Consider the following 27,584-nt stretch of genomic DNA (forward strand, 5'->3'; position numbering starts at 1 on the left):
GGCGTTACCCTTTTAAGAACCAGCAGATTCTGAGCTGAGCTACATCTGGGTGATAAGAGATATACCAAAGATAGATCACAACATAGAGACCACCAAGCCTCCATATTGTGACTTCTATATCAAGGGGAGGTGGGTAGAGTACGCGGAACCCATGTGAATGACATATAGATATTCATGGGATGTGTGTATTTGTATATGTCAGCCTATGGTTTTGTTTACATTTTATGTATCTATGTGCATAGGTGTATATATATGTACATTGTGTATATTTCCTTATATGTGTGTCTTTGTTATGTGGGAGTCTGATTTTTTATATATGTGCACTTATGTACATATTATTTGTGTGTGTGTTTATTTCAATGTATTACAATGTTTATGTGTTGGCACATGTCTTTGTGTGTGTGTATGTGTGTTTCTGTTTGTATGTGTCTGTGTGTTTGTTATTGAGCATTTATTATGAGTGTGTTAGTTTATGCATTGATGCACGTGTGTGTTTATGTATGTGTGTATATGTGTGTTTATGTGTATGTTTATATAAGGAGTATATATATGTTTGTATTTGTGTGTATATATTAATTCATGTATGTGTTTATGTCTGTACAATATGTGTGTTTAAGGCTGAATCCATGTACTTTGATGTCAAACCTGCAGCTAATTTTACATGTTGTATGAAGATTTTGCCCTGGATCGTGCTGCAGATTCACTGTGGATTTCATCCTATACATTCAGTGAATCTGAAGTGAAGTCTACAATATGCCCATTTTATTTCTTTATGGGTTTTTCTACTTCAAAACCCTATTTGTATGTGTATTTGTATGTCTTATAGCTGTGCAGAATCCTCAGGCAGTGGCGGACTGTCCCACCAGAGTACTAGAGGGCCCAGGGTCTAACACATTAAAACCCAAATTTTAAGGGTCCTATGATCTGTTTTATAGGGGTTGTTTTGAATGGACCCCCAGAATAATTTTATCCGGGGCCAAAGGAACCTCAGTCTGATGCAGTCCACAGGGTCTTAATTCATGCAATGTCTATAAGTTTCGAGTGTATGTATGTATGTATGTATGTATGTGTGTGTGTGTGTGTACTATACAGTATAATTGTATGCATCTGATGTGTATTACAATTCCATTTCTAATGGTCCTAAATATATATAGACCCTCATCCAGTGCTCTAGTTGATGTCTAAAGATATAATGTCCTCTTAGCCATCGTCACCTCGGTATCATTACAATGTGATATCAGTGGGTAGTAAGTGATGCCCTATACAGAAGGTAATCCCCAGGGTTAGGAGATGATCATGGTCACTATATATTAATCTTCCGATTATCACTGCATTACTGCATCCGGTTATTATGCATTATATGAGAGGTAAAAAGGGATGCTAAACCTACAATCTATATCATCCACATTTACTGAGCAGCCTAAACTGATCTGTTATTTCCTGATACCAGTCATTTCATTTCCAGATAGAAGCTGACTGTAATGTTCTACAGATGGGGACTGACAAGAAGTCAAGGAAATATGTATTTTATAAATCCTTCTATTATCTATGAAATGACACTTTTGTCGCATCTGCTCTTGTAGCTCTGCCTTGTGCCTTCCCTCTGTTATTCCTCCTGGTGTGTTTTATCATGCAAATGGTGCCTGAACTAGTTTGTGCTTGAAGCTGTAGAAATTGGGAGTTAATCTGATTTTCCGAGGTACAGTATTCCAGAGAAGTGGTGCAACTCGGGAGAAGAGTTGGATACGGGAGTGGGAGGTTCTGATAATAGAGGTGCTGATAATAGAGGATGTTAGTCTTAATGCTTATTGCTGATGGTAGTGGGGTAAAATAGGATAGAATAGCTGTTGGCCAAACAAGCAATTCCACAGTTCCCATTGAAATGTATGAGCTTTTTGTGTAATGTAAAGAAGTTTAGTCCTCCAGACTTGTGGTGTGCATCAGCTCAATGTATTACTTTAATTATTAGTTACATAACATAACATAGGTCCAATTGGAAGGACATTGCTTTCCAATACATATTAATACATTTTCCAAATCTGTCAATAATTCTCTTTACTCCCAGGAGCCTCCAGTTGTTCTTCAGTTTACTTCTCTGATACCCTCTCAAGATACAGTCTGGCCTGTCTCTTCAACAGCTTTTGGGTTCTCAATGCCTGTCGCTGTTCCATCCATTAACTCTGACTCTGGTAAGTTACTGACACATACAGTGATTCCATATACAGTATATGATACAGAAATGGCATAACTAACCAATATATTGATCTGCACTACTAATAATCAAGATTTACAGCAGGGGTACTCAACTATGTCTTATAGAGGTCCATTTAGTTCAGTCTGCCTTCAGATGAAGATCTGAGCTGAGCAACTATGAGGCATACTTGGGTGTACTTACTATTCTCATCTCCCATCTTCAGGTGACACTTTCTATGCCCGGAATGGCAATTTTACAAAGATCACTTCTGGTATAACTGCCTACATCCAAAAGAAGTGTGGTCTTGTCCATAGTGGACGCATCGCATTGTTCGTATAAACGCTCTCAAGTCGATGGCATTGTATAGTGCCCTTCTTGTATTGGTGTATAAATCAATAGAACTGTATAGTCCACAGAGGATCAAATTGGCAGTAGGAGACACAGGGACAGTCCAACATGTTTACCCCATGAAGGGCACTTAAAGAGTTAATGTCTTTTTTAATGTGGGTGATCCTCCACCACTTTACAGATAATGTACTTGAACAGGGTTGTATTTATAGCCCATGCTACCTTAGGCAATGAGACAGAATTTACCCCCTCTAAAGTATTGTATACCTCTAAGCATAACAGGTTCGGCAATGGACCTACTGTGCAGTTAAAGAGCACCTGTCAGCTGGTTTGGGACCACTAAACTGTGATCAGGCCGGGAAGTGTTCCCAAGGTAGCTAACAGGTTATTGAATCTAACAGAGTCCCTTTAACTCAATGGACCACCTAATTTTTTCATCAGATCTTTTTTATTTGGGAATACCAGCAACCATTTTCCAATTTTCAATGGTACAAAAAGGACCTAAACTAAGTCCAAGAAACATGAAAGAAGTACAAGAAAAAGAAACAAAACAGGGGAAACAGATACAACTATTCCCCAATAGAAACCCTCCCAACACCACCTCCTCTATGGAATTAGTCCCTCTGGGAATTACAAATCAATCCTGGGATTAATTTCCCAAGCTACCAGAATAAGATGTCAGAAGGGTGGTGGTCCCCGAGATCAGGGGTACAGATGTCTGTGATCTACAAACTGATTAGCTGTCATAGACACAATGGTAAAGGAAATACGCCATCCAGTAGCCCTAAATCTGAAATTTGTGCATTGCCTTCTTTGCTTGTACACTCCCTTCTCCAGCCGTATAACCATGTTGAGACATAAGCAGAGTTTTTTCAACAGAATTTTAGAAATGTCTGCAAATTCATTAAAAGAAGAACTAAAAGTTTGCATGGACATAAGTATTCAGACCCTTTGATGCTTGAAATTTATCTTTGGGGCTTTCCATTTCTAGCTTATCTTTGAGATCTTTGTGCACCATGATTGGAATCCACTTGTAGTATATTTAGATGATTGGACATGATTTGGAAAGAGACAGCCCTGTCTATGTATGTTCTCACAGCTGACAATGCATATCAGAGCCAACACAAGCCATCAGGAGGAAGGTACTGCCTGTAGAGCTCAGAGACAGAGATGTGTGGAGGTACGAATATGGAGAAAAGTTTAAAAAAAATTTCTGCTGCGCTGAAAATTCCCAAGAACACAGTGGCCTACATAATTCTTATATGGAAGAAGATTGGAAAAACAGGACTGGACGCCCTACCAAGCTAAGTAATTGGGGTTGAAGGGCATTGGTAAGAGTGATGACCAGTTATCCAATAGTCACTGTGGCTGAGTTCCAAAGAATCTATGTGCAGAAAAAAAGAAAAAAAAAGAAAAACAACAAATGAAGACTTGTCTGGAAGTTTGCAAAAAAGGACCTAAAGGACTCTCAGAATCACAATTCTCTGAACATTTTGGCCTTTTGTCCTTTTAGCAATTCTAAGTCCTTGTTCCCATCTGCGTTTGGATTCCATCCGAAAAAGTCCGCATGGGGACCCCCCCGCACAGAATACCAATCGCAAGTCAAAAGTGCTGTACTGTAAAAGCACACAGACCCCATAGACCAGGGGTCCTCAAACTTTTTAAACAGTGGGCCAGAGGCAGAGCAGGTCGCGCAGACATCAGGAGCGGTGCCCTCCAATAGGTGAAGTGAAGTGCGCTCCATGGCCTGGCCCGAGCTCCCCAGGAGCTTCATTATAAATGCACGCCTGCCGGCGTTGTCGGCGGGGCCAGACAGAAGTGCTTGGCGGGCCGCATGTGGCCCTCAGGCCGCAGTTTGAGGACCCCTGCCATAGACTATAATGAGGTCCGTGTGCTTACTGACAGATCTCTGCAGGGATCATGCGGACAGGAAAGTACTTCCCAATCTACTTTCCTGTCCACATGATTTGTGCAAGCAGCTCGTGGCAAACACACGGACCCCATTATAGTGTATGGGGTCCGTGTGCCTTTACAGCACAGCACTTGCAATTGCGTTTGTATTCCATTCCGGAGGTCCCCATGTGGACTGTCCCCAGACGGAATACAAAAACAGATGTGAACCAACCCTAAGTGTCATGTCTGGGGGGGGTTCAGTGGCTGGGACAGAGAGATTGGTCAGAATTGAGGGTAAGTTGAAAGGAGCAAAGTACAGAGATATTCTCAATGAAAACCTGATTCAGAGTTCTCTGGACCTCAGACTGGGACACAAGGTTAATCTTCCAACAGGACAGTAACCCTAAGTACACAGCCAAGACAAAACAGGAGTGGCATAGACACTGCCAACAAATGTGACAAGTGTTACAGCTGGACCTGCAAATTCTGCACACTTGTAGGCAGTGGCGGATCCAGGGTTTGCGGGGCCCTGGGCAATTGACTTTGGCGGGGCCCTACTTACTGGGGGGTCTTGCACTTCTAACCTGTACTTCCCAACTGTTGAAGACTAGAAAGAGGGAATAAAACGTGTGGCGCGCTGTGCGCGCCGCAGCAAATTGGGCCCCGCCCACTTTTATGTTGATTCCGCCCATTCTCATTCAATTTTCATGTGATTCCACACAGTATAATCCTCCTACAGTCACCCGTAAATTATATGTCCCCCCTCCATCTCTCCCCCATTTTCATATATACCCTTCATCTACCCCTAGTTTCATGTCCCCCCCTTTATCTCTGTCCCCAGTTTCATGCCATTCTCCCCCTTTATCTGCCCACAGTTTCATGTCCCCCCGTCTCTGCCCGTGTCATGCCGTTCTCCCCCCTTCATCTGCCCCAGTGTCATGCCGTTCTCCCCCCCTTCATCTGCCCCAATGTCATGCCATTCTCCCCCCCTTCATCTGCCCCAGTGTCATGCCATCCCCCCTTCATCTTCTCCAATGTCAGGCCATTCTCCCCCCTTCATCTGCCCCAGTGTCATGCCATCCCCCCCTTCATCTGCCCCAGTATCATGCCATTCTCCCCCCTTCATCTGCTTCAGTGTCATGCCGTTCTCCCCCCCTTCATTTGCCCCAGTGTCATGCCATTCTCTCCCCCTTCATCTGCCACAGTGTCATGCTGTTCTCCCCCCTCCATCTGCCCCAGTGTCATGCTGTTCTCCCCCCTCCATCTGCCTCAGTGTCATGCCATCCCCCCCTTCATCTGCCCCAGTGTCATGCCGTTCTCCCCCCCTTCATCTGCCCCAGTGTCATGCTGTTCTCCCCCTCCATCTGCCCCAGTGTCATGCTGTTCTCTCCCCCTTCATTTGCCCCAGTGTCATGCCGTTCTCCCCCCTTTCATTTGCCCCAGTGTCATGCTGTTCTCCCCCCTCCATCTGCCCCAGTGTCATGCCGTTCCCCCCCTTCATCTGCCCCAGTGTCATGACGTTCTCCCCCCCTTCATCTGCCCCAGTGTCATGCTGTTCTCTCCCCCATTTGCCCCAGTGTCATGCTGTTCTCCCCCCTCCATCTGCCCCAGTGTCATGCCGTCCCCCCCTTCATCTGCCCCAGTGTCATGCCGTTCTCCCCCCTTCATCTGCCCCAGTGTCATGCCGTTCTCCCCCCCTTCATCTGCCCCAATGTCATGCCGTTCTCCCCCCCTTCATCTGCCCCAGTGTCATGCCATCCCCCCTTCATCTTCCCCAATGTCAGGCCATTCTCCCCCCTTCATCTGCCCCAGTATCATGCCATTCTCCCCCCTTCATCTGCTTCAGTGTCATGCCGTTCTCCCCCCCTTCATTTGCCCCAGTGTCATGCTGTTCTCTCCCCCTTCATTTGCCCCAGTGTCATGCCATTCTCACCCCCTTCATTTGCCCCAGTGTCATGCCGTTCTTCCCCCCTTCATCTGCCCCAATGTAATGCTGTCCTCCCCCCTCCATCTGTCCCAGTGTCAAGCCGTTCTCCCCCCTCCATCTGCCCCAGTGTCATGCTGTTCTCCCCCCCTCCATCTGCCCCAGTGTCATGCCGTTCTCCCTCCTCCATCTGTCCCAGTGTGATGCTGTTCTCTCCCCCTCTATCTGCCCCAGTGTCATGCCGTTCTCCCCCCTCCATGTGCCCCAGTGTCATGCTGTTCTCACACACACACACACACACACACACACACACACACACACACACTCACCTTCCCTCGCAGCTCTCTCCCTCATACACATATTGTAGCCGTGATGTGACGTCATCACATCACGGCTACAAATGCCGGAGCTCAGCATTCAAGCAGGAGCTGACAGCTCCTGCTTTAAACGCCTATGTATTCAGCTCATCGGCGTCCGTAGGAACAAGTATTATCCTGCTGAAAAATGCCAGTTTCAAGCCCTGGCATGAGAGGAGACACATGTGGCCACAGGATGTCTTAACCATAATGCTCAGCTGTTAGTCTGTTGTATCCCTGCCAGTTTTTACCGACTGTCATATATGATGTTCTATAGATCTTCACACCAGCGGTTGGGAGAGTGTGTCGCTTGAAATGTTAACTACAAGGCATCCATACTCAAACCCAATCATCATCGGATCCCAAAAAGAACCTGGATGTGTTGCTAAATATTATATGGTTCCAGTCAGTATCAGTCCAGGTTTCTCATTCATGAAGGCAATAGTGGCTGACTGTTCATGGTGGGATACATAATGGGGTTGTAACACCAAATTTCATTTTGCTATGTGCCTAGAAATGGTCCAGGCAGACAGGAGTGTGCAATGAAGATGCCACCTATGTCTGCATGGTGGGCAAGGAAACTGTAGGTTCTGCTCATGCTTGTCAGCGAAACACCCATCCTCTCTACTGGTGTTTTGTCTGGACCATGCAGAGCCTATTCACCATCCACTGCTCCCAATGCCTCCTTACAGATAAGTCAGAACAGCCTAGATGGTTAGCAGTAGAGATGAGCGAACAGTGAAATATTCGAGATTCGATAGTCGTTTCGAGTAGAGCCTCAATATTCGACTACTCGATCGAATATTGAATCCCATTATAGTCTGTGGGAAAAAATGCTCGTTTCAGGGGAGACCACTGTTCAATTAAGTAGAGTCACCAAGTCCACGAACAGCGTTGATTTGCCGCAGGCTCATCCTTGCTAGTCGGGAGAGCTGGCAGCTTGCTGTTACAAGGGAGCTTAGTTTTTCTCATAGGAATGAATTGACCAGCGTTGATTGGCCAGTGTACAGCATTCGGCCAATCAACGTTGATTCTGCCGGAGGCTAATCTGTGAGGAAGCGGAGTCTAAAATCGGACCACAATGGAGACTGCAGTGGTCCAATCTTAGACTCCACCTCCTCACAGACGAGCCTCCGGCAGAACCAGCGTTGATTGGCCGAATGCTGTACACTGGCCAATCAACGCTGGTCAATTCATTCCTATGAGAAAAAGTAAGCTCCCTCGTATAGCACTCAGCCAATCAACGCTGGCTCTGAATCGAATATTTACTGTGAATAGCTAGTAGTATTTGATCGAGTACGAATATTTCGAATACCGTAGTATTCGATCAAATATCTACTCGATCGAATACTACTCACTCATCTCTAGTTAGCAGTATATTGAAACAGCCACCCTGCTTCTCTCAGTCCAATGAGGCATCCCCTCAGTCTGTCAACTGGACTAAACGTCTTTGCCATGTGTCACAGAGGCATGTCTAGCGGTTAGTGATTTCTCAGATACACTTCCCAAAAGTAGTCTCTGAGAGCCTTTTTATAGGGCACTTGTCTGCCCTCTTGTCCTGTAATCATTTACATATCTGCCTAAGGCCTGCTTCACATCTGCGTTCGGTATTCCATTCGGGGAGTATGCTTGGAGACCCCCGGAACAGAATACCGAACGCATGGACAAGCGGTCAGCTTATGAAAGCACATGGACCCCATATGTGAAGCCGCTCCACTGATTCATTCAATAAGCTAATCAGGCACTGTACTGTCAGGTGGGCGGTACCTAGAATGACCCTAATTAGCATATCAGGCACTAAAACTAACAGAATCAATTTCATGAATTGTGAGAAAGGCTAGAGGAAAAAAATCCCATCTGTATCAGAATCCATGTAGGGACACCTATTGTAGGATAAAAAGAGTTGGTGGACCTTTTTACTAAAGGTCCTCTTTAAGTGTACCTGGTAAATTGTCTTGCGCATGCTCCTGTGTTTTGATATTGCTGTGACTAATGTGCGACGGTGTCCCCTGGTATTCTTTTGTTCTTAGAATATCTAGCTAATCAGTTTAGTGTTGGTGTAAGGTAGCTGCGTCTACTGTGATGATTCTTATTGACTATCCTGTTAAGAGGTTGCCACCAAGGGCACCATAGTGAGTATATAATGCAATATCTAGACTTACACGCATTTGTTTTAAAATAATTCCAACTGAAAAAAATGGTTATATTTATGTAATCTAACATAGAAAAGTAATATTTTGTTTGTGGTAATATTTGAGACATTTACAATATAGCCACAGAATAGGCCACAAATATCTGACAGATTTGGGTTCAGCCTCTCAGGAAAATGGCTAGTAACTAACAAACTGAAGAGGTAGATGACCATGGAAGCACACGGTGATATGGAGTACAGATCTCTTCAACGTTGGACTAAACATCACCTGACCCAGGCCAGCGTCACAAAGCATAATGACACAGGCCTGGACTACGTGACGTCTGTGACGTCACCAAACAGGCCCAAAGCCTGCCCGAGCGCAGGAGAGGTAAGTAACAGTGTTTTTGAGGTTTCCTCACCTCCACTGGCCCTCTGATCACTATACTACGGGGTCTGAAAAGACCCCAGAGTATAATGATAGCAGTGTTTGATAGGGTTTGCGGGCCCACGGCCTTACTTACCGATTCCCACTATTGATCACAGCTGCCTCCGCAGAAGGGGATCAGTAAGTAAATAAAAAACATCAAAAAATAAAAAACACATGAAAATCATCAGGAGCCCGTCGGGCCCCCTAATGTCCCGAGCCCTGTGGCAGCCGCTACCGCTGCTATCCCAGTAGTTACACGGCTGCCCATCTATCAGACATCGATGATGTGTCCTGTGAATACTAGGAAAAACTTTAAGTTAACTCTTCTTAATAACTGAAATATTGTAGAATGGCATGTGATTACAGGATAAGACAGGAGATGAATACAAAATGCCACCTCAGTCACCATTGTTAGAGATCCCCTGCAAGGTGTAGCCCAGCCACACTCAATTGTGGCAATTTGCAAGGGTGCACCTATATTTTCCATTGCTTCAAGTACACAGTTCAGATGTATCCCGGCAAATTAATGTAATCTCATATGGCTGAGCTAAACCATGTATAGGCACCTTTACAAATCTACTGTATCTGCAGATAAAAGGGAGAATTTAAAAACCCTGCCACTCAAAAAAATGTGGCATAGTAGGGAAGCTATGTGGGCCTGACTGGGAGGTCTCAGCCCCTCAGATTTACTATACTAGAAATTAATGTTGATCCAGACTGGTGTATATTTCTTTTCAGTAGTTTTTATTGCAGTTTTATCAACTTAGAAAGAAGAGGAACAAACAATACAGACAAATAGTAATATGAAGTGTCACATAAATTGAATAGAACTTGCCAATTTTGACTTACACTATTACAAATAATACAAGTAAGATAAGTATTCCAGTGCACAAAGAGCTCTGCAGCATTGGACCATCCGAGGTGGCCCAACATTATTAAAAGGCTGTAGAGGATCAAATGGAATGGACAAAACACCAGTCTTATTAAATTCCCCCAAATGACTTTCTGTAACTTGTGCTCTTACTCCATATAATCTATCCTGGTATCTCCTACTATTACTCCATATAACCCTTCTATATATTTTCCTATTACTCCATATAACTACTCGCTTTATCTCCTCCTATTACTCCATATAACCTCTTCCTATATCTCCTCCTATTACTCCATATAACCTCTCCCTATATCTCCTCCTATTACTCCATATAACCTCTCCTTATATCTCCTCTTATTAATCCATATAACCTCTCCCTATATCTCCTCCTATTACTCCATATAACCTCTCCCTATATCTCCTCTTATTACTCCATATAACCTCTCCCTATATCTCCTCCTATTACTCCATATAACCTCTCCCTATATCTCCCCCTATTACACCATATAACCTCTCCCTATATCTCCTCCTATTGCTCCATATAACCCTTCTATATATTTTCCTATTACTCCATATAACTACTCGCTTTATCTCCTCCTATTACTCCATATAACCTCTTCCTATATCTCCTCCTATTACTCCATATAACCTCTCCCTATATCTCCTCCTATTACTCCATATAACCTCTCCTTATATCTCCTCTTATTAATCCATATAACCTCTCCCTATATCTCCTCCTATTACTCCATATAACCTCTCCCTATATCTCCTCTTATTACTCCATATAACCTCTCCCTATATCTCCTCCTATTACTCCATATAACCGCTCCCTATATCTCCCCCTATTACACCATATAACCTCTCCCTATATCTCCTCCTATTGCTCCATATAACCTCTCTCTATATCTCCTCCTATTACTCCATATAACCTCTCCCTATATCTCCTCCTATTACTCCATATATCCTCTTCCTATATCTCCTCCTATTACTCCATATAACCTCTCCCTATATCTCCCCCTATTACTCCATATAACCTCTCCCTATATCTCCCCCTATTACTCCATATAACCTCTCCCTATATCTCCTCCTATTACTCCATATAACCTCTCCCTATATCTCCTCCTATTACTCCATATAACCTCTCCCTATATCTCCCCCTATTACTCCATATAACATCTCCCTATATCTCCTCCTATTACTCCATATAACCTCTCCCTATATCTCCCCCTATTACTCCATATAACCTCTCCCTATATCTCCCCCTATTACTCCATATAACATCTACCTATATCCCCTCCTATTACTCCATATACCCTCTCCCTGTATCTCCTCCTATTACTCCATATAACCTCTCCCTATATCTCCCCCTATTACTCCATATAACCTCTCCCTATATCTCCCCCCATTACTCCATATAACCTCTCCCTATATCTCCTACTATTACTCCATATAACCTCTTCCTATATCTCCTCCTATTACTCCATATAACCTCTTCCTATATCTCCTCCTATTACTCTATATAACCTCTCCCTATATCTCCTATTACTCCATATAACCTCTCCTTATATCTCCTCTTATTAATCCATATAACCTCTCCCTATATCTCCTCCTATTACTCCATATAACCTCTCCCTATATCTCCTCTTATTACTCCATATAACCTCTCCCTATATCTCCTCCTATTACTCCATATAACCTCTCCCTATATCTCCCCCTATTACACCATATAACCTCTCCCTATATCTCCTCCTATTGCTCCATATAACCTCTCTCTATATCTCCTCCTATTACTCCATATAACCTCTCCCTATATCTCCTCCTATTACTCCATATATCCTCTTCCTATATCTCCTCCTATTACTCCATATAACCTCTCCCTATATCTCCCCCTATTACTCCATATAACCTCTCCCTATATCTCCCCCTATTACTCCATATAACCTCTCCTTATATCTCCTCCTATTACTCCATATAACCTCTCCCTATATCTCCTCCTATTACTCCATATAACCTCTCCCTATATCTCCCCCTATTACTCCATATAACATCTCCCTATATCTCCTCCTATTACTCCATATAACCTCTCCCTATATCTCCCCCTATTACTCCATATAACCTCTCCCTATATCTCCCCCTATTACTCCATATAACATCTCCCTATATCCCCTCCTATTACTCCATATACCCTCTCCCTGTATCTCCTCCTATTACTCCATATAACCTCTCCCTATATCTCCCCCTATTACTCCATATAACCTCTCCCTATATCTCCCCCCATTACTCCATATAACCTCTCCCTATATCTCCTACTATTACTCCATATAACCTCTCCCTATATCTCCTCCTATTACTCCATATAACCTCTCCCTATATCTCCCCCTATTACTCCATATAACATCTCCCTATATCCCCTCCTATTACTCCATATACCCTCTCCCTATATCTCCTCCTATTACTCCATATAACCTCTCCCTATATCTCCCCCTATTACTCCATAATAACCTCTCCCTATATCTCCCCCTATTACTCCATATAACATCTCCCTATATCCCCTCCTATTACTCCATATACCCTCTCCCTATATCTCCTCCTATTACTCCATATAACCTCTCCCTATATCTCCTCCTATTACTCCATATAATCTCTCCCTATATCTCCTCCTATTACTCCATATATCCTCTTCCTATATCTCCTCCTATTACTCCATATAACCTCTCCCTATATCTCCCCCTATTACTCCATATAACCTCTCCCTATATCTCCCCCTATTACTCCATATAACCTCTCCCTATATCTCCTCCTATTACTCCATATAACCTCTCCCTATATCTCCTCCTATTACTCCATATAACCTCTCCCTATATCTCCCCCTATTACTCCATATAACATCTCCCTATATCTCCTCCTATTACTCCATATAACCTCTCCCTATATCTCCCCCTATTACTCCATATAACCTCTCCCTATATCTCCCCCTATTACTCCATATAACATCTCCCTATATCCCCTCCTATTACTCCATATAACCTCTCCCTATATCTCCTCCTATTACTCCATATATCCTCTTCCTATATCTCCTCCTATTACTCCATATAACCTCTCCCTATATCTCCCTCTATTACTCCATATAACCTCTCCCTATATCTCCCCCTATTACTCCATATAACCTCTCCCTATATCTCCTCCTATTACTCCATATAACCTCTCCCTATATCTCCTCCTATTACTCCATATAACCTCTCCCTATATCTCCTCCTATTACTTCATATAACCTCTCCCTATATCTCCTCCTATTACTTCATATAACCTCTCCCTATATCTCCTCCTATTACTCCATATAACCTCTCCCTATATCTCCTCCTGTTATTCCATATAACCTCTCTCTATATCTCCTCCTATTACTCCATATAACCTCTCCCTATATCTCCTCCTATTACTCCATATATCCTCTTCCTATATCTCCTCCTATTACTCCATATAACCTCTCCCTATATCTCCTCCTATTACTCCATATAACATCTCCCTATATCTCCTCCTATTACTCCATATAACCTCTACCTATATCTCCTCCTATTACTCCATATAACCTCTCCCTATATCTCCTCCTATTACTCCATATAACCTCTCCCTATATCTCCTCCTATTACTCCATATAACCTCTCCCTATATCTCCTCCTATTACTCCATATAACCGCTCCCTATATCTCTTCCTATTACTTCATATAACCTCTCCCTATATCTCCTCCTATTACTCCATATATCCTCTTCCTATATCTCCTACTATTACTCCATATAACCTCTCCCTATATCTCCTCCTGTTACTCCATATAACCTCTCCCTATATCTCTTCCTATTACTCCATATAACCTCTCCCTATATCTCCTCCTATTACTCCATATATCCTCTTCCTATATCTCCTACTATTACTCCATATAACCTCTCCCTATATCTCCTCCTGTTACTCCATATAACCTCTCCCTATATCTCCTCCTATTACTCCATATAACCGCTCCCTATATCTCTTCCTATTACTCCATATAACCTCTCCCTATATCTCCTCCTATTACTCCATATATCCTCTTCCTATATCTCCTACTATTACTCCATATAACCTCTCCCTATATCTCCTCCTGTTACTCCATATAACCTCTCCCTATATCTCTTCCTATTACTCCATATAACCTCTCCCTATATCTCCTCCTATTACTCCATATATCCTCTTCCTATATCTCCTACTATTACTCCATATAACCTCTCCCTATATCTCCTCCTGTTACTCCATATAACCTCTCCCTATATCTCCTCCTATTACTCCATATAACCGCTCCCTATATCTCTTCCTATTACTCCATATAACCTCTCCCTATATCTCCTCCTATTACTCCATATAACCGCTCCCTATATCTCTTCCTATTACTCCATATAACCTCTCCCTATATCTCCTCCTATTACTCCATATATCCTCTCCCTATATCTCCTCCTATTACTCCATATAACCTCTCCCTATATCTCCTCCTATTACTCCATATATCCTCTCCCTATATCTCCTCCTATTACTCCATATAACCTCTCCCTATATCTCCTCCTATTACTCCATATATCCTCTCCCTATATCTCCTCCTATTACTCCATATAACCTCTCCCTATATCTCCTCCTATTACTCCATATAACCTCTCCCTATATCTCCCCCTATTACTCCATATATCCTCTCCCTATATCTCCTCCTATTACTCCATATAACCTCTCCCTATATCTCCTCCTATTACTCCATATAACCTCTCCCTATATCTCCTCCTATTACTCCATATAACCCCTCCCTATATCTCCTCCTATTACTCCATATAACCTCTCCCTATATCTCCTCCTATTACTCCATATAACCTCTCCCTATATCTCCTCCTATTACTCCATATAACCTCTCCCTATATCTCCCCCTATTACTCCATATATCCTCTCCCTATATCTCCTCCTATTACTCCATATAACCTCTCCCTATATCTCCTCCTATTACTCCATATAACCTCTCCCTATATCTCCTCCTATTACTCCATATAACCTCTCCCTATATCTCCTCCTATTACTCCATATAACCTCTCCCTATATCTCCTCCTATTACTCCATATAACCGCTCCCTATATCTCTTCCTATTACTCCATATAACCTCTCCCTATATCTCCTCCTATTACTCCATATATCCTCTCCCTATATCTCCTCCTATTACTCCATATAACCTCTCCCTATATCTCCTCCTATTACTCCATATATCCTCTCCCTATATCTCCTCCTATTACTCCATATAACCTCTCCCTATATCTCCTCCTATTACTCCATATATCCTCTCCCTATATCTCCTCCTATTACTCCATATAACCTCTCCCTATATCTCCTCCTATTACTCCATATAACCTCTCCCTATATCTCCCCCTATTACTCCATATATCCTCTCCCTATATCTCCTCCTATTACTCCATATAACCTCTCCCTATATCTCCTCCTATTACTCCATATAACCTCTCCCTATATCTCCTCCTATTACTCCATATAACCCCTCCCTATATCTCCTCCTATTACTCCATATAACCTCTCCCTATATCTCCTCCTATTACTCCATATAACCTCTCCCTATATCTCCTCCTATTACTCCATATAACCTCTCCCTATATCTCCCCCTATTACTCCATATATCCTCTCCCTATATCTCCTCCTATTACTCCATATAACCTCTCCCTATATCTCCTCCTATTACTCCATATAACCTCTCCCTATATCTCCTCCTATTACTCCATATAACCTCTCCCTATATCTCCTCCTATTACTCCATATAACCTCTCCCTATATCCCCTCCTATTACTCCATATAACCTCTCCCTATATCTCCTCCTATTACTCCATATATCCTCTCCCTATATCTCCTCCTATTACTCCATATAACCTCTCCCTATATCTCCTCCTATTACTCCATATAACCTCTCCCTATATCTCCTCCTATTACTCCATATATCCTCTCCCTATATTTCCTCCTCCTTTTCCATATCTCCTATGTCTTCATATTTTCACAGTCTATATAAATCTCAGAATACGGTCAGAATGATCTATCATCTATGTACATAATGTTGGATTTCTCTGTTTACTCTCCTAATCCCATGCTGCACCCTGTGTCACTGCCCATGGCTTCCTACATCTCCGTGGCCTATATTTATCCTGTCTCCCCTCTGTTGCTTTCTGTGTGAATGTCACTTTGTGCAGCGTTGTTGTGTGACATCCCCCCTCCTTACACAGGAGGTGGAGACAAACCCTGTCGTACGTTAATACATTTGCCCTATTTAATTCTTGCATTTCCAGATTAATGTGGTCACTTATTACACACTTCCTATATGGCTCACTTCTTTTTGCTGAACAGATGCAGTTATAGGATAATCCCTCCATGGTGTCTTTTGTGCACATTGTATTTTTATGTGATGGCTTTGCTCGTGTACCAGAAGCCGCTGTCTATAGCAATGCTGGTGTAACAGTGGCTATAATAATTGATATCAAATGTATATAATGATATAAATGATGCTAGATGAGAGTACATGACAATTAGGCATTAAAAGGGTTAATCATCGCAGCATCCAGGCTGGTACCCATCCTGTGTAATCCTCCGGTTACTATGGAAACTAGAGAGTGATGTTCAAGGCGCCGAGCCTTAAAGGGGTCTTACAGTGATACAATAGCAAGTGGTGGCATTTACAAAGACTGATGCAGAAAACCCACTTCAGTGCCCCCTCCCTTCCAGCTCATCGTATTTGCACCTTTTGCCCCGGCCAACCAGTACGCCGCGTGCCTTTTGCCCTGCATTTCTAGTGGTTAAGCAGTGCTATTAGTTATTAACCCTATGTAAAATCCACAGAAAGGTTGTGCATGGATGAAATGGTTTCTATGACCACTGCCTTCTATGTTTCCATTGGTCATTATCATGCTTGTCAACCTCTGCATCTGTCCCTAATATAGTCAGACTGATGTGTCGGTGACACGGAGAGAGGGGAAGGGATGTAGGCAAGGCAAGAGAAACAAGGAGTTATACTGGGTATGGAATAGGGAGGGAGCAGCCGTGGAGTATCAGAAGATGATACTATAGAAGACAAGCCCTAAAAGAACGAGACACTATAGTCTAGCTGTAACTGGTAACTAGTGTGGTCTATGGAGTCTACAAAGGATCTTTATTCATCAAAGGAAGGTAACTTCGCCACATACCATCACCTGGTTGGCATCACCATGCTCGGCTTTCCATCTCATCACCCTAAAACAATTCCCATAGGTCACCACCGCTGTCTATCAATATTTGACACCGCATATCTTTAACCATCAAGTTTCCTGTTCATCCACCTCATGTCCCCCATAATCCTGATTTATTTTCACCCAGACTCCTTCTTCAACTAATGCAAATTAATATATCTGTCAAGGTTTATATTAAAGAATCTTATTGCTGTTAGTACAGAGCTCATAGGGTTTTAACAGATGTTCTTCAACCTCCTTATTTCATATTCAGTGGTCACCAAGGACAATCTGGATTTACTCAAGTCTCATTAATATATTTCTCATGCATGAAAACCGCTATGATTTTGTAATTCATGTTTCCAATGTCTTAAAATTAAAGAAAAATTTCCTTTTACATATGTTGTATTCTCTGCTTTAAGGTTCTTCTCTTTGGTCACTCTTAAGAATGTGTCTTGAGATATTTTTCATTTCATATCTTATAGCCATGCAGCAAGTCATGCAGCCATTTGATCTCCCTCCATCCTCTGATCTGGACCTAATCTTCCTTAAAGGGATCATGGAGAGTCCAATGGTAATGCTTGTCTTTGAAGAAACCATGCGCATGTAAAACTATATGTGGGGATAAGGATGATGGAGTTTTCTGGATTTCTGCTAAGAATATTACAACATTCTAGTATAAATCAGGGAGAAATTTACACTTTAGTCTATGCCAGTTTTCTGAATCTTTGGCACATGACTCTTTTGCATGCTAGAGATGCACGACTTTGCTCTTTCTTCTGGAAAAGTCAGGCAGATAGGGGTGGGGATCAATGTGTGCTGGAATGGGGATGCCTCGGCTTGTCAAATTTACTATAACTCATGCCAGACAAGTGGCTCGAGTCATACCTTAAAGGGAGTCTGTCAGCAGTAAAATAGTAATCAAAGTAATCCCAATACCTTGTATTGCTCTTTAAACACTATCCAAATATACCTTTGTAATAAAACATCACATCTCCGTTACTGAGAAAATAGCCATTTTATTAATATGCAAATTAGGTGAAAGGGCTTTTGGGTGCTTCTTACTTTCCCTAGGCTTCGCTCTGCGCTGTAGACCACCTCTGCCATCTATTGCCCAGCTCAGCCCACCATCCTTACATTGCTTTCCCTCCAGGGAGAGCTGAGCAGCAGTTAGGGGAAGTAGTCTACAGCACAGATGAAAGCCCGGGGAAGGTAACAAATGTCTCAAAGGCACTTTTATCCTATTTTGAATATCAATTAAACAGTGATTTTCTCAATAAGTGTTGAATTGCAAACTTGAATAATAAAGTTCATAAGGAGCACTATAATGTATTGGGATTACTTTGATCATGATTTGCTTTCTGACTCCCTGCCAGTTCCTGACTGGTGTAGATTTCAGTTCTGATGCACAGGACCTCACATGGTGTGCCATAATTAATACAAGGTCAGGGCCTCTTAATAATTCTGGTGCGTTAAGACTAGCGGGGGAAATAACCTTCTTAATAAATTCTACCCATGATATTAGAATTCCAAGATCTTTATTTGTTCTTGGTGGATAGAAGCATTGTTTGTAGCTGATGTAAATCTCTCTTTACCACAGGCCCATGAACGTATGGAAGAGACGAGGTTGGAAGCTGTGAGTGAGAACAACCTGCAATTGGTGCAGGAGATTCTCCAGGACATGGCTGGAGTCAGGGACCCAAGTGGTGCGGCAGATGAGTTGAAAAAGATTCTACAAGAACCTCATTTCCAGGTAGTGTATAAGTGTATAGGGCTGTCTTTCCTATGTATATTTCTTATAAGATTTGATTTATTTATTTATTATGTATTTACATATATAGCAATTCTACGGAGCTTTACAGATATTTGATCCAACTACAGGGTGATAGATAGATAGATAGATAGATAGATAGATAGATAGATAGATAGATCTTGTTTCAAGCAGTGACCCATCCACTATAACCTGCACATATTTAATTTTTCCTCAATATTAGTTTAATACTATGTATAGATTGATACATTGTAGGAAAATAAGCCTTATTATAGTCGGCCATGTTGTCCTTAGTCAGCCATCTTATCTTTCTACCTCAAGAACTTAGTTGAGAGTGACTTGTTTTATTAGCCTCTGAATATTTAATGTATTCCTTTTAGAGAATAGAGTCATGAAGTAATAAATCGTAAACCATGTCCTATAGATAATGTAGAGAAGTGTTAGAGTTCACCCACTGCAAAGACAAGAGGGCCTTGGAGATTGTTAGTGGTGTCCGAGTGACAGATTTATGTATTCAATTTAACCTTTGGTGCTGAATATTGACATATTTACAGAGTGACTATTTTAGGCATGTGCTTGTTACTAACTATGTAATTGTCTTGGCGGCTCTATGTCCAATACATTTCTTTATGGGTTGTGAGCAAAGTGGGAGGCAAATCTGAAAGATGCCATAACTCCATTCCTATGGGAATATTCCAGTCATACACTCACTGGACTTACTGACACACCTAACATGGTTTCATCTGTAAGCTTCATATACCTCTTATTCTACTCTATAACCTGTTTTGTTACGTGTTTCAGTAAAGGATTGGCTCACACCAACGCCTCGATTCTGTACTGGATTTCCATCCCCGAATCCGCTTAAAAATTTGAAAGAAAAGTCCTGCTTGCAGGACTTTTCTCACTGCGTTTTTTTGGCGGAAACCAGGCGGAAAGCTGACGGACCCATTATGGGGACCACGGGTTTTCAGTAGATTGGGTTTCTATTTTTTTGGCTCCCCAAGCAGACCCGAAGAACAGAAACTGGAACGCAAGTGTGACTTTATGTTTCATGTGATCACATAATTTACATTGCATCTATGTTCTGTCTTCTTCTGCAGTCTCTTTTACAGACTCATGACTCTGTGGCATCCAAAAATTATGAGACCCCTCCTCCCAGTCCTCTTATGGATCCCACTCTGAGCAACCAGCCAGTTCCACCTGATGCAGTGCGGATGGTAGGAGTAAGAAAGAATGCAGGAGAACATTTGGTAAATTAGAAAGCAAAGCTTCCTGGGTATTATTATTACCATGATGTGCGTTTGCTCCTTTTGTGTTGTCACATTTGCTCTGTGTTGTCTCTTCTTAACAGGGAGTGACTTTCCGTGTAGAAGGTGGTGAACTGGTGATTGCCAGGATCTTGCATGGTGGTGTGATTGACCAACAAGGTCTTCTACATGTAGGAGATGTCATAAGAGAGGTGAATGGTCGGGAAGTTGGGAGTGACCCACAGGCCCTACAAGAAATGCTTCGGGAAGCCAGTGGAAGTGTGGTGCTGAAAATACTGCCAAGTTACCAAGAGCAGCACCCTCTCCGGCAGGTACCATGGAGAGACTGGTTCTAATACTACATTAAAGTATAAAGAAGTTTTCAGATTAAAAAGCTATTTCTTTCCAGAGGCTGTGTCACACTTGTCCTTGGGCTTTGGTTTTTTGGTATCACATGTCTGTCTTGTTCAGGATACAGGACTTACCTTGTCCTTGGGCTTTGTTCCCTTTTACAAGTCAGATCCATTCAGAGCTGGATACATACAGTAGGTGTCAGAGAAATAACAAAGCGTTGATTTTTTTCAGGTATTTGTAAAATGTCACTTCAGCTATGACCCCTCCAATGACAGCCTGATCCCATGTAAAGAGGCAGGTTTGGCTTTCCGAGCTGGAGATCTGCTACAAATCGTAAATCAGGAAGACCCCAACTGGTGGCAGGTGAGACTTGTCAGATATATATATCCATGTTATGTTTCACACTATAACAATATCAAGTAGTCACATAATAAAGCAAAAAAAACCTCGAACTGAGTACATAAAAGTTCTCCAACTAGACAAGTTCATGGAATATTGTGGGTGCGTGGGTGCCAGGGTCACAGTGGGTGCCTGTTGCACATTTGCCTTGAACACCAGAGCAAGCCAATCCTATACCTAGCCCTGCTCAGATGTGTCTGCTGTTGATTCCAGCCCTGTTTATCACACATCATCTTCATAAACATATATTTCATGAAGGACCCTAATCTTTATTTCCTTCCCACTTCTGTCCCTCTCCTTTAGGCATGCCTAGTGAAGGGAGGAACCGCTGGACTTATTCCTAGCCAGCTGCTAGAGGAAAAAAGAAAAGCTTTTGTCAAAAGAGATGGAGAGCTAGGCCCGAACTCTAGTGAGTAGCCGAATACTTGTGGCTGGTGTGTTTCTTTAATACCAATGCCATGAGTTGCATGAGGCTAAAAAAAATTTTTTGCTTTATTCGAGATACAGTGCCACTTCTCTCTTTTGGCTGTCTCTGATATTGTCGTTCAGTTGTATTCAATTGAATGAAACTGAACTGCAATACCAGAAAATTCCCATGGACCAAAGTGGCATGGTTTCTGCCTTGTATTTCCTTTCTGAAGACCCTTGCACTGAAATTTCTCATAGTTGCTATATGTAAAAAATATTTCTAGGTGCCCTATGTGGAAGTATGGGAGGGAAGAAGAAGAAGAGGATCATGTACGTAACTACCAAAAATGCAGGTAAATATCCAAAAGCAAACCGATACATTAAATGATCAGAAGCAAATATTAAAATAATTAATAAATTATAAATCTGGTAAGGAGTTACTTTTTCCTAGCTAGTTTAAGTGACCTAGTTCCCAAACAGTGATCAAGCAGTAGATGATCAGCGGTAATCTGTAGGCTGACTCAGTACCAGTGTTTAATTCTCTTACAGCGCCAACACACAATTTCTATTTAAAGAGAACCTTTCACCACCTCCAACCAGTCCAACTCTTTACATCATTTAATAGGCACTACTCTACTGATTCCGGTACATTCTCTACCTCCCACCATTCCTGAATAATCAATGCTGTTAGTTTTGGGGCCTGATATGCTATTTAGTTTCTGTAATAATAATAATAATAATAATACATTTTATTTATATAGCGCCAACATATTCCGCAGCGCTGTACAATTTGTAGGGTTCAAATACAGACAGGAAGATACATTACAAAGAAAGTCGTTTCACACAATAGGACTGAGGGCCCTGCTCGCAAGAGCTTACAATCTATGAGGTAGAGGGGGTGACACGAGGGGTAGCAGGGGCGGCATTGCTTATGCAGAGGTCAGACACTTTTGTAATAGAGGTGACTGTCATTACACAAACATAAGACTTTATGAGCCGTCACCAGTCGTGTCCTTTAACATGTGGATGGAGCTTGGACAGATAAAGTTATCCTGAGATGACATCATATCATGTGGGGAAATGTGGGAGCGGGGACAGAGGAGGGTTAAGGGTTTATGTTAGAATTTGTAATAGGCCTGTCTGAAAAGATGCGTCTTTAGTTTGCGTTTGAAACTGTAGAATTTGGGAGTTAATCTGATTGTCCGGGGTAGAACATTCCAGAGAAGTGGTGCAGCTTGGGAGAAGTCTTGTATACGAGCGTGGGAGGCTCTGATAATAGAGGATGTAAGTGTTAGGTCATTGAGTGAACGGAGAACACGGGTTGGGCGGTAGACAGAGATGAGGGAGAAAATGTAGGGAGGTGCGGCATTATGGAGAGCCTTGTGGATGAAGGTGATAACTTTATATTTTATTCTATAATGAATAGGCAGCCAGTGTAGTGACTGGTACAGACCAGAGGCATCGCTATAGTGTCTAGACTGATAGATGAGCCTGGCCACTGCATTCAGTATAGATTGTAGAGGGGAGAGTGTAGTAAGGAGAAGACCGATTAGTAAGGAGTTACAGTAGTCAAGGCGAGAATGAATCAGAGAGACAATAAGTGTCTTTAGTGTATTTCTGGTAAGGAAAGGACGTATTCTGGAGATGTTTTTGAGGTGGAGGTGACATGAACGTGCGAGTGATTCAACATGAGGGGTGAAGGAAAGGTCTGCGTCAGACATGACCCCGAGGCAGCGGGCCTGCTGCCTAGGAGTTATAGTAAGGCCTGAGACTACAATGGATATATCAGGGACAGATCTATTAGATGGTGGAAACAGTAGTAGTTCAGTCTTGGAGAGATTTAGTTTCAGATAGAGTGAGGACATGATATTTGAGACAGCAGAGAGACAGTTGCTGGTGTTCTGTATGAGTGCAGGGGTGATGTCATGGGAAGATGCATATAATTGGGTATTATCAGCATAAAGATGGTACCTGAAGCCAAATCTGGCAATGGTTTGTCCAATGGGGGCTGTCTAGAGAGAAAAGAGCAGGGGGGCCTAGAACCGAGCCCTGAGGAACCCCAACAGTAAGGGAAAGAGGGGAGGAAACAGAGCCCGCAAATGATACACTGAAGGTGCGGTTCTGTACTTTCAGAAGGGCGGTGTAAGGCAGGAGCAAACAAGGGGTATGATTCTGAGCTCTGACAATGGCTGCCTCTGGTTGGAGCGATGAATTATGCCCCCTATCTGACACTGCCCTTCTGACATTACAGAGCTTAAGTAGCACATCAGGCACCAAAACTAACTGCACTTATTGCTTGGGAACAGTGGGGACTAGAGAGAAAATACCAACTGCTCTGGAATCAGTGGAGCAGTGCCTATTAACAGTGCTAAGAACTTGAAATGGGGGGTGTGGATAATTTCTACAAAGATAACATTGACATTTTCTTCTGGTCTTTGCACTGTTACTCTCCATGTAGCTTACTACCTACAGTCAGAACATGTCAGTACAGTGTAAACCTGACATCCTTATCCTTTTCAGAGTTTGATCGCCATGAACTTCTCATATATGAGGAGGTTGCAAAGATGCCCCCTTTCCGAAGAAAGACCCTCATTCTGATTGGTGCACAGGGAGTGGGGAGGAGAAGCCTAAAGAACAAACTACTAACCTCAGACTCCTTAAGATATGGAACCACCACACCTTGTAAGTTTATGGCCAGATCCGTTTGACAATAATCTGATCACATAGTGTCAAGTTGCTGAGACCTTCATCAATGAGCAGAGTCTCCTACCAGTAAGTGTTTGATCTCAATGCAGCACCACCACAGGTGGTATAAAGAACTACACAGTATCCTCCTAAATCAAAGTCCTGACTGTGCATAGCTAGCCATACTCTTCATTAAAAAAGAAAAATATAGCAGAACCCCAGGATTTCAAATGCAAGAAAGAAATGTGAATTCCATGTCACATCAACATTTCGATCCTCAAGCAAATAGTGAGTGTTCATACAAAATATGTATAGTGATGCAAATGTAATTGATTAATTATTCAAATATACAAAATGCCATTCTGTAGATATATAAATTATATAATAAATGTATAAATAAATAAAAAAATACATTAGATTTATCAATTAAATAAATGCATAATACAGGGAGGGATTTTATTCACCAATCACGCATATCCTCCATAGTGAAACATACTCAGTTTAGCCTTTGTCCCTAAATAGAATACGATCTTGGATTGAGGTCTCTTTGTCGTTAACCCACAGTTCCCCAATAGGAGAGTTGAAAATGGGTTTCCTAAACCAGACAATGTCCTAGTTCCCACAGTGTCCAGCATTGGTGACACACCTGCGTTCAGGTTTCCATTCTTCAGGTCTGCTTGGGGACCCAAAAAACGGCAACCCAATATGTTTAAAATGTGGTTACCCACAGAAAGCCCATTTCCCCCAGAAAAATGCAGAGAAAAGGCCCTCTTGCCTGTCTTTTCTCTCCGCATTTTTCAAGCAGATTTGGGGACAGCAACCCCTAACGGAATCCAGGCACAGATGTGAACTTAGTCTTAGGGATCCGAGCTTGAGGGGATTGGATGATAATAATTGGTAATAGTTTTACTCTATAGAATACATATCACTGTCTCCAAACGACAAAAGAGATCCCTAAAATATTGGTGGTTTTCTCTTGTCATCACTGTCCATTTCAGACACCTCTAGGAAAAGAAAAGAAGACGAGTGGGATGGTCAGTCATATTCCTTTGTGTCCCGTGCTGAAATGGAGCAAGATATAAAGGCTGGACGGTATTTAGAGCATGGCGATTATGAGGGCAATCTGTATGGTACAAAGATTAGCTCCATACAGGAAGTGGTGGCATCAGGAAAAATGTGTGTGCTGGATGTAAATCCACAGGTAAGAAGGAAATAGTCACATGGTATTAAGAGGTCCTTATTTATCAACCTATCCGCCTGCCGGTCTCTTACTTTTCTAATGTTTGATTTTGTTTTGCAGGCAGTGAAGGTCCTCAGAACTGCTGAATTTGTACCATATGTTGTTTTTATTGGGGCTCCAGATTTCGACACCCTTAAATCCAATAATCTGCGTGCGGTGGAAGCTGGGGTGACAGCTAAGCAGTTATCTGTAAGTGGCATCCGCAGTGTATACTGTGGTCATTATAACACCTTGAATATAATTCTATGTGCTATGTAGTTGGTTAGATGTAGTCTGTGCTCTAGCAGTCCACGGTTGCCATTGGGATGCTGAGCTCCATTGTCCTCCAAAGGCTGCTAGAGCATAAGAGCGAGTAGTGTTGTAAGTCGCAAGTTCAGAAGCAAAAAAACCATATACCCACCTTTCTTCTTACAGAATGGTGAACTCTTGCGCATTATAGAAGAAAGTGAACGGCTTCACCAGGCCTATGGCCATTATTTTGATCTCAGCCTTGTCAACTCTGATCTTGACGAAACGTTTCAAGAACTACAAATGGCCCTGGAGAAACTGCGCACAGAACACCAGTGGGTCCCGGTCAGCTGGGTCTACTAGAATTCTTACTGCCTACACATTCCTTCTTTAGACATTCCTGGAGTCAGAGAATATGGATGGACACTCTAATTACCTCCTGGGCTTTACCCCAAGAAGCTCAATACCCACCTTGGACTTGTTCATTTGTGTCAAAGTGCTCTTCCATTACTTACCCTTCCTCATCTTATTTATATTATGGTGATACCCTCAATCCTTACCCTATTATACTTACTGGATGCCAACTTGGTATTGAAAGCAGATGAAAGTGTATATTTACATGTCTATACAACTATGGACCAAGTGGATCAAAGGGGCAACATTTGGATACTTACTGTATGTGCGGTAGCTATAACTGTTGAGTAAGTCAGAGTGATTTGTCCATATGGTCTCCATCTACATCTAACTACATTTTGACATCTCTGTTAGAAGTTCATCAAGATCTTGAACCCTCTGTTACTGCCAAAAACATGGCCTTAAACATTCTGACTTTTACTGTTATCCTTAACTTCAAGGTTTGGTTTAATCACTGGACAACTTATGCAGTTGTGTAGGGCTCAGAAAGAGAAGACTGTATGTCCTGTATGTCTATGACAGTATGTCCAGAAAGAGCACCACTCTTGTACATAGACAATTTTTGGTATTGCCAAAAGTTGCCTGGTGCTAAGCTGCAATACCAGTAATAGCTTATACACTAGAGTGGCACAAATTTTGGAAAAAGACGTTGACCCTTTGCCTAATCCTAGAAACCACCTTTAAAGCTATGACACTTCATTTCAACCATAAACTGACTCTGCAGTGGCCCTGTCCAAGCCAAAACTAAAGGGGAACATCACATTCAGTCCCAAGACTCAACATTCCCATAGACTAGGCAAACCCCCACCCCCTTCTCCTGTATTTGTTATGGTGCAAGTTCCTCTACAAAGTGTCAGTATTAGCATTAGATACATTGTTCAAAGTGCTTTGTAGAACTTTATAATCTGAATATTATTTTTCTATAGATATATAATGTCTTACTTGTGAGACAGAAGACTGACTTCTATAAAATATTTTATTGTCTATTTGTTATAGTGATAATTCTGTGAGAATTCAAAAACATTTGCTAAAAATAATAAACAATATATTGCTGAGATTTTTTCCAATTTACATGACATTCTTGGAAATGTGATGCATTTATGAAGGCTGGAAATGGTGAGATGAAAAACTAATCCTATCAAAGAGTTCTGACATTGTGATCCTCAAGCCCAACCCTTGGAGACAGCTAGAAGACCAATAGATGAATATTTAGGAACTTACAACCAGAAACCCAAACTTAGGTGACCAAGAAGGTTGGAGAAGCAGAAAAGGAGTCACTGAGTTATAATATGTCTACATATAGAATGGTTATTTTACTGGCGTATATAAGGCCACAATCAGAAATATTTGGCCATGCGCAGACAAATGACTTCTTCTGTGTCTCCATTTTTTTTGTATCTCCATTGTTTATTCATGTTTTAGTTATTTATTTTACTT

General features: G+C 42.1%; 1 protein-coding gene across 2 annotated transcripts; it reads left to right on the forward strand.

Moving 5' to 3' along the window:
* MPP2 (MAGUK p55 scaffold protein 2) lies at positions 1-27,293 on the forward strand. 2 transcript variants are annotated; one of them, XM_075278296.1, is made up of 13 exons: positions 1-129; positions 2,066-2,189; positions 17,887-17,975; positions 19,002-19,154; positions 20,273-20,422; positions 20,524-20,751; positions 21,005-21,136; positions 21,476-21,581; positions 21,865-21,933; positions 24,101-24,262; positions 25,264-25,466; positions 25,566-25,694; positions 25,920-27,293. In XM_075278296.1, the coding sequence occupies exons 2-13, from the start codon at positions 2,153-2,155 to the stop codon at positions 26,094-26,096; spliced, it is 1,635 nt and encodes a 544-aa protein (XP_075134397.1). In that variant the 5' UTR covers positions 1-129; positions 2,066-2,152; the 3' UTR covers positions 26,097-27,293. The 2 variants fall into 2 exon arrangements, with proteins under 2 accessions (XP_075134397.1, XP_075134398.1); XM_075278297.1 differs by lacking the exons at positions 1-129; positions 2,066-2,189 and adding an exon at positions 17,028-17,363.
* The last annotated feature ends 291 nt before the right edge of the window (positions 27,294-27,584 follow it).

Source organism: Leptodactylus fuscus, chromosome 6 (genome assembly GCF_031893055.1).
Source record: "Leptodactylus fuscus isolate aLepFus1 chromosome 6, aLepFus1.hap2, whole genome shotgun sequence".
Lineage (NCBI taxonomy): Eukaryota > Metazoa > Chordata > Amphibia > Anura > Leptodactylidae > Leptodactylus > Leptodactylus fuscus.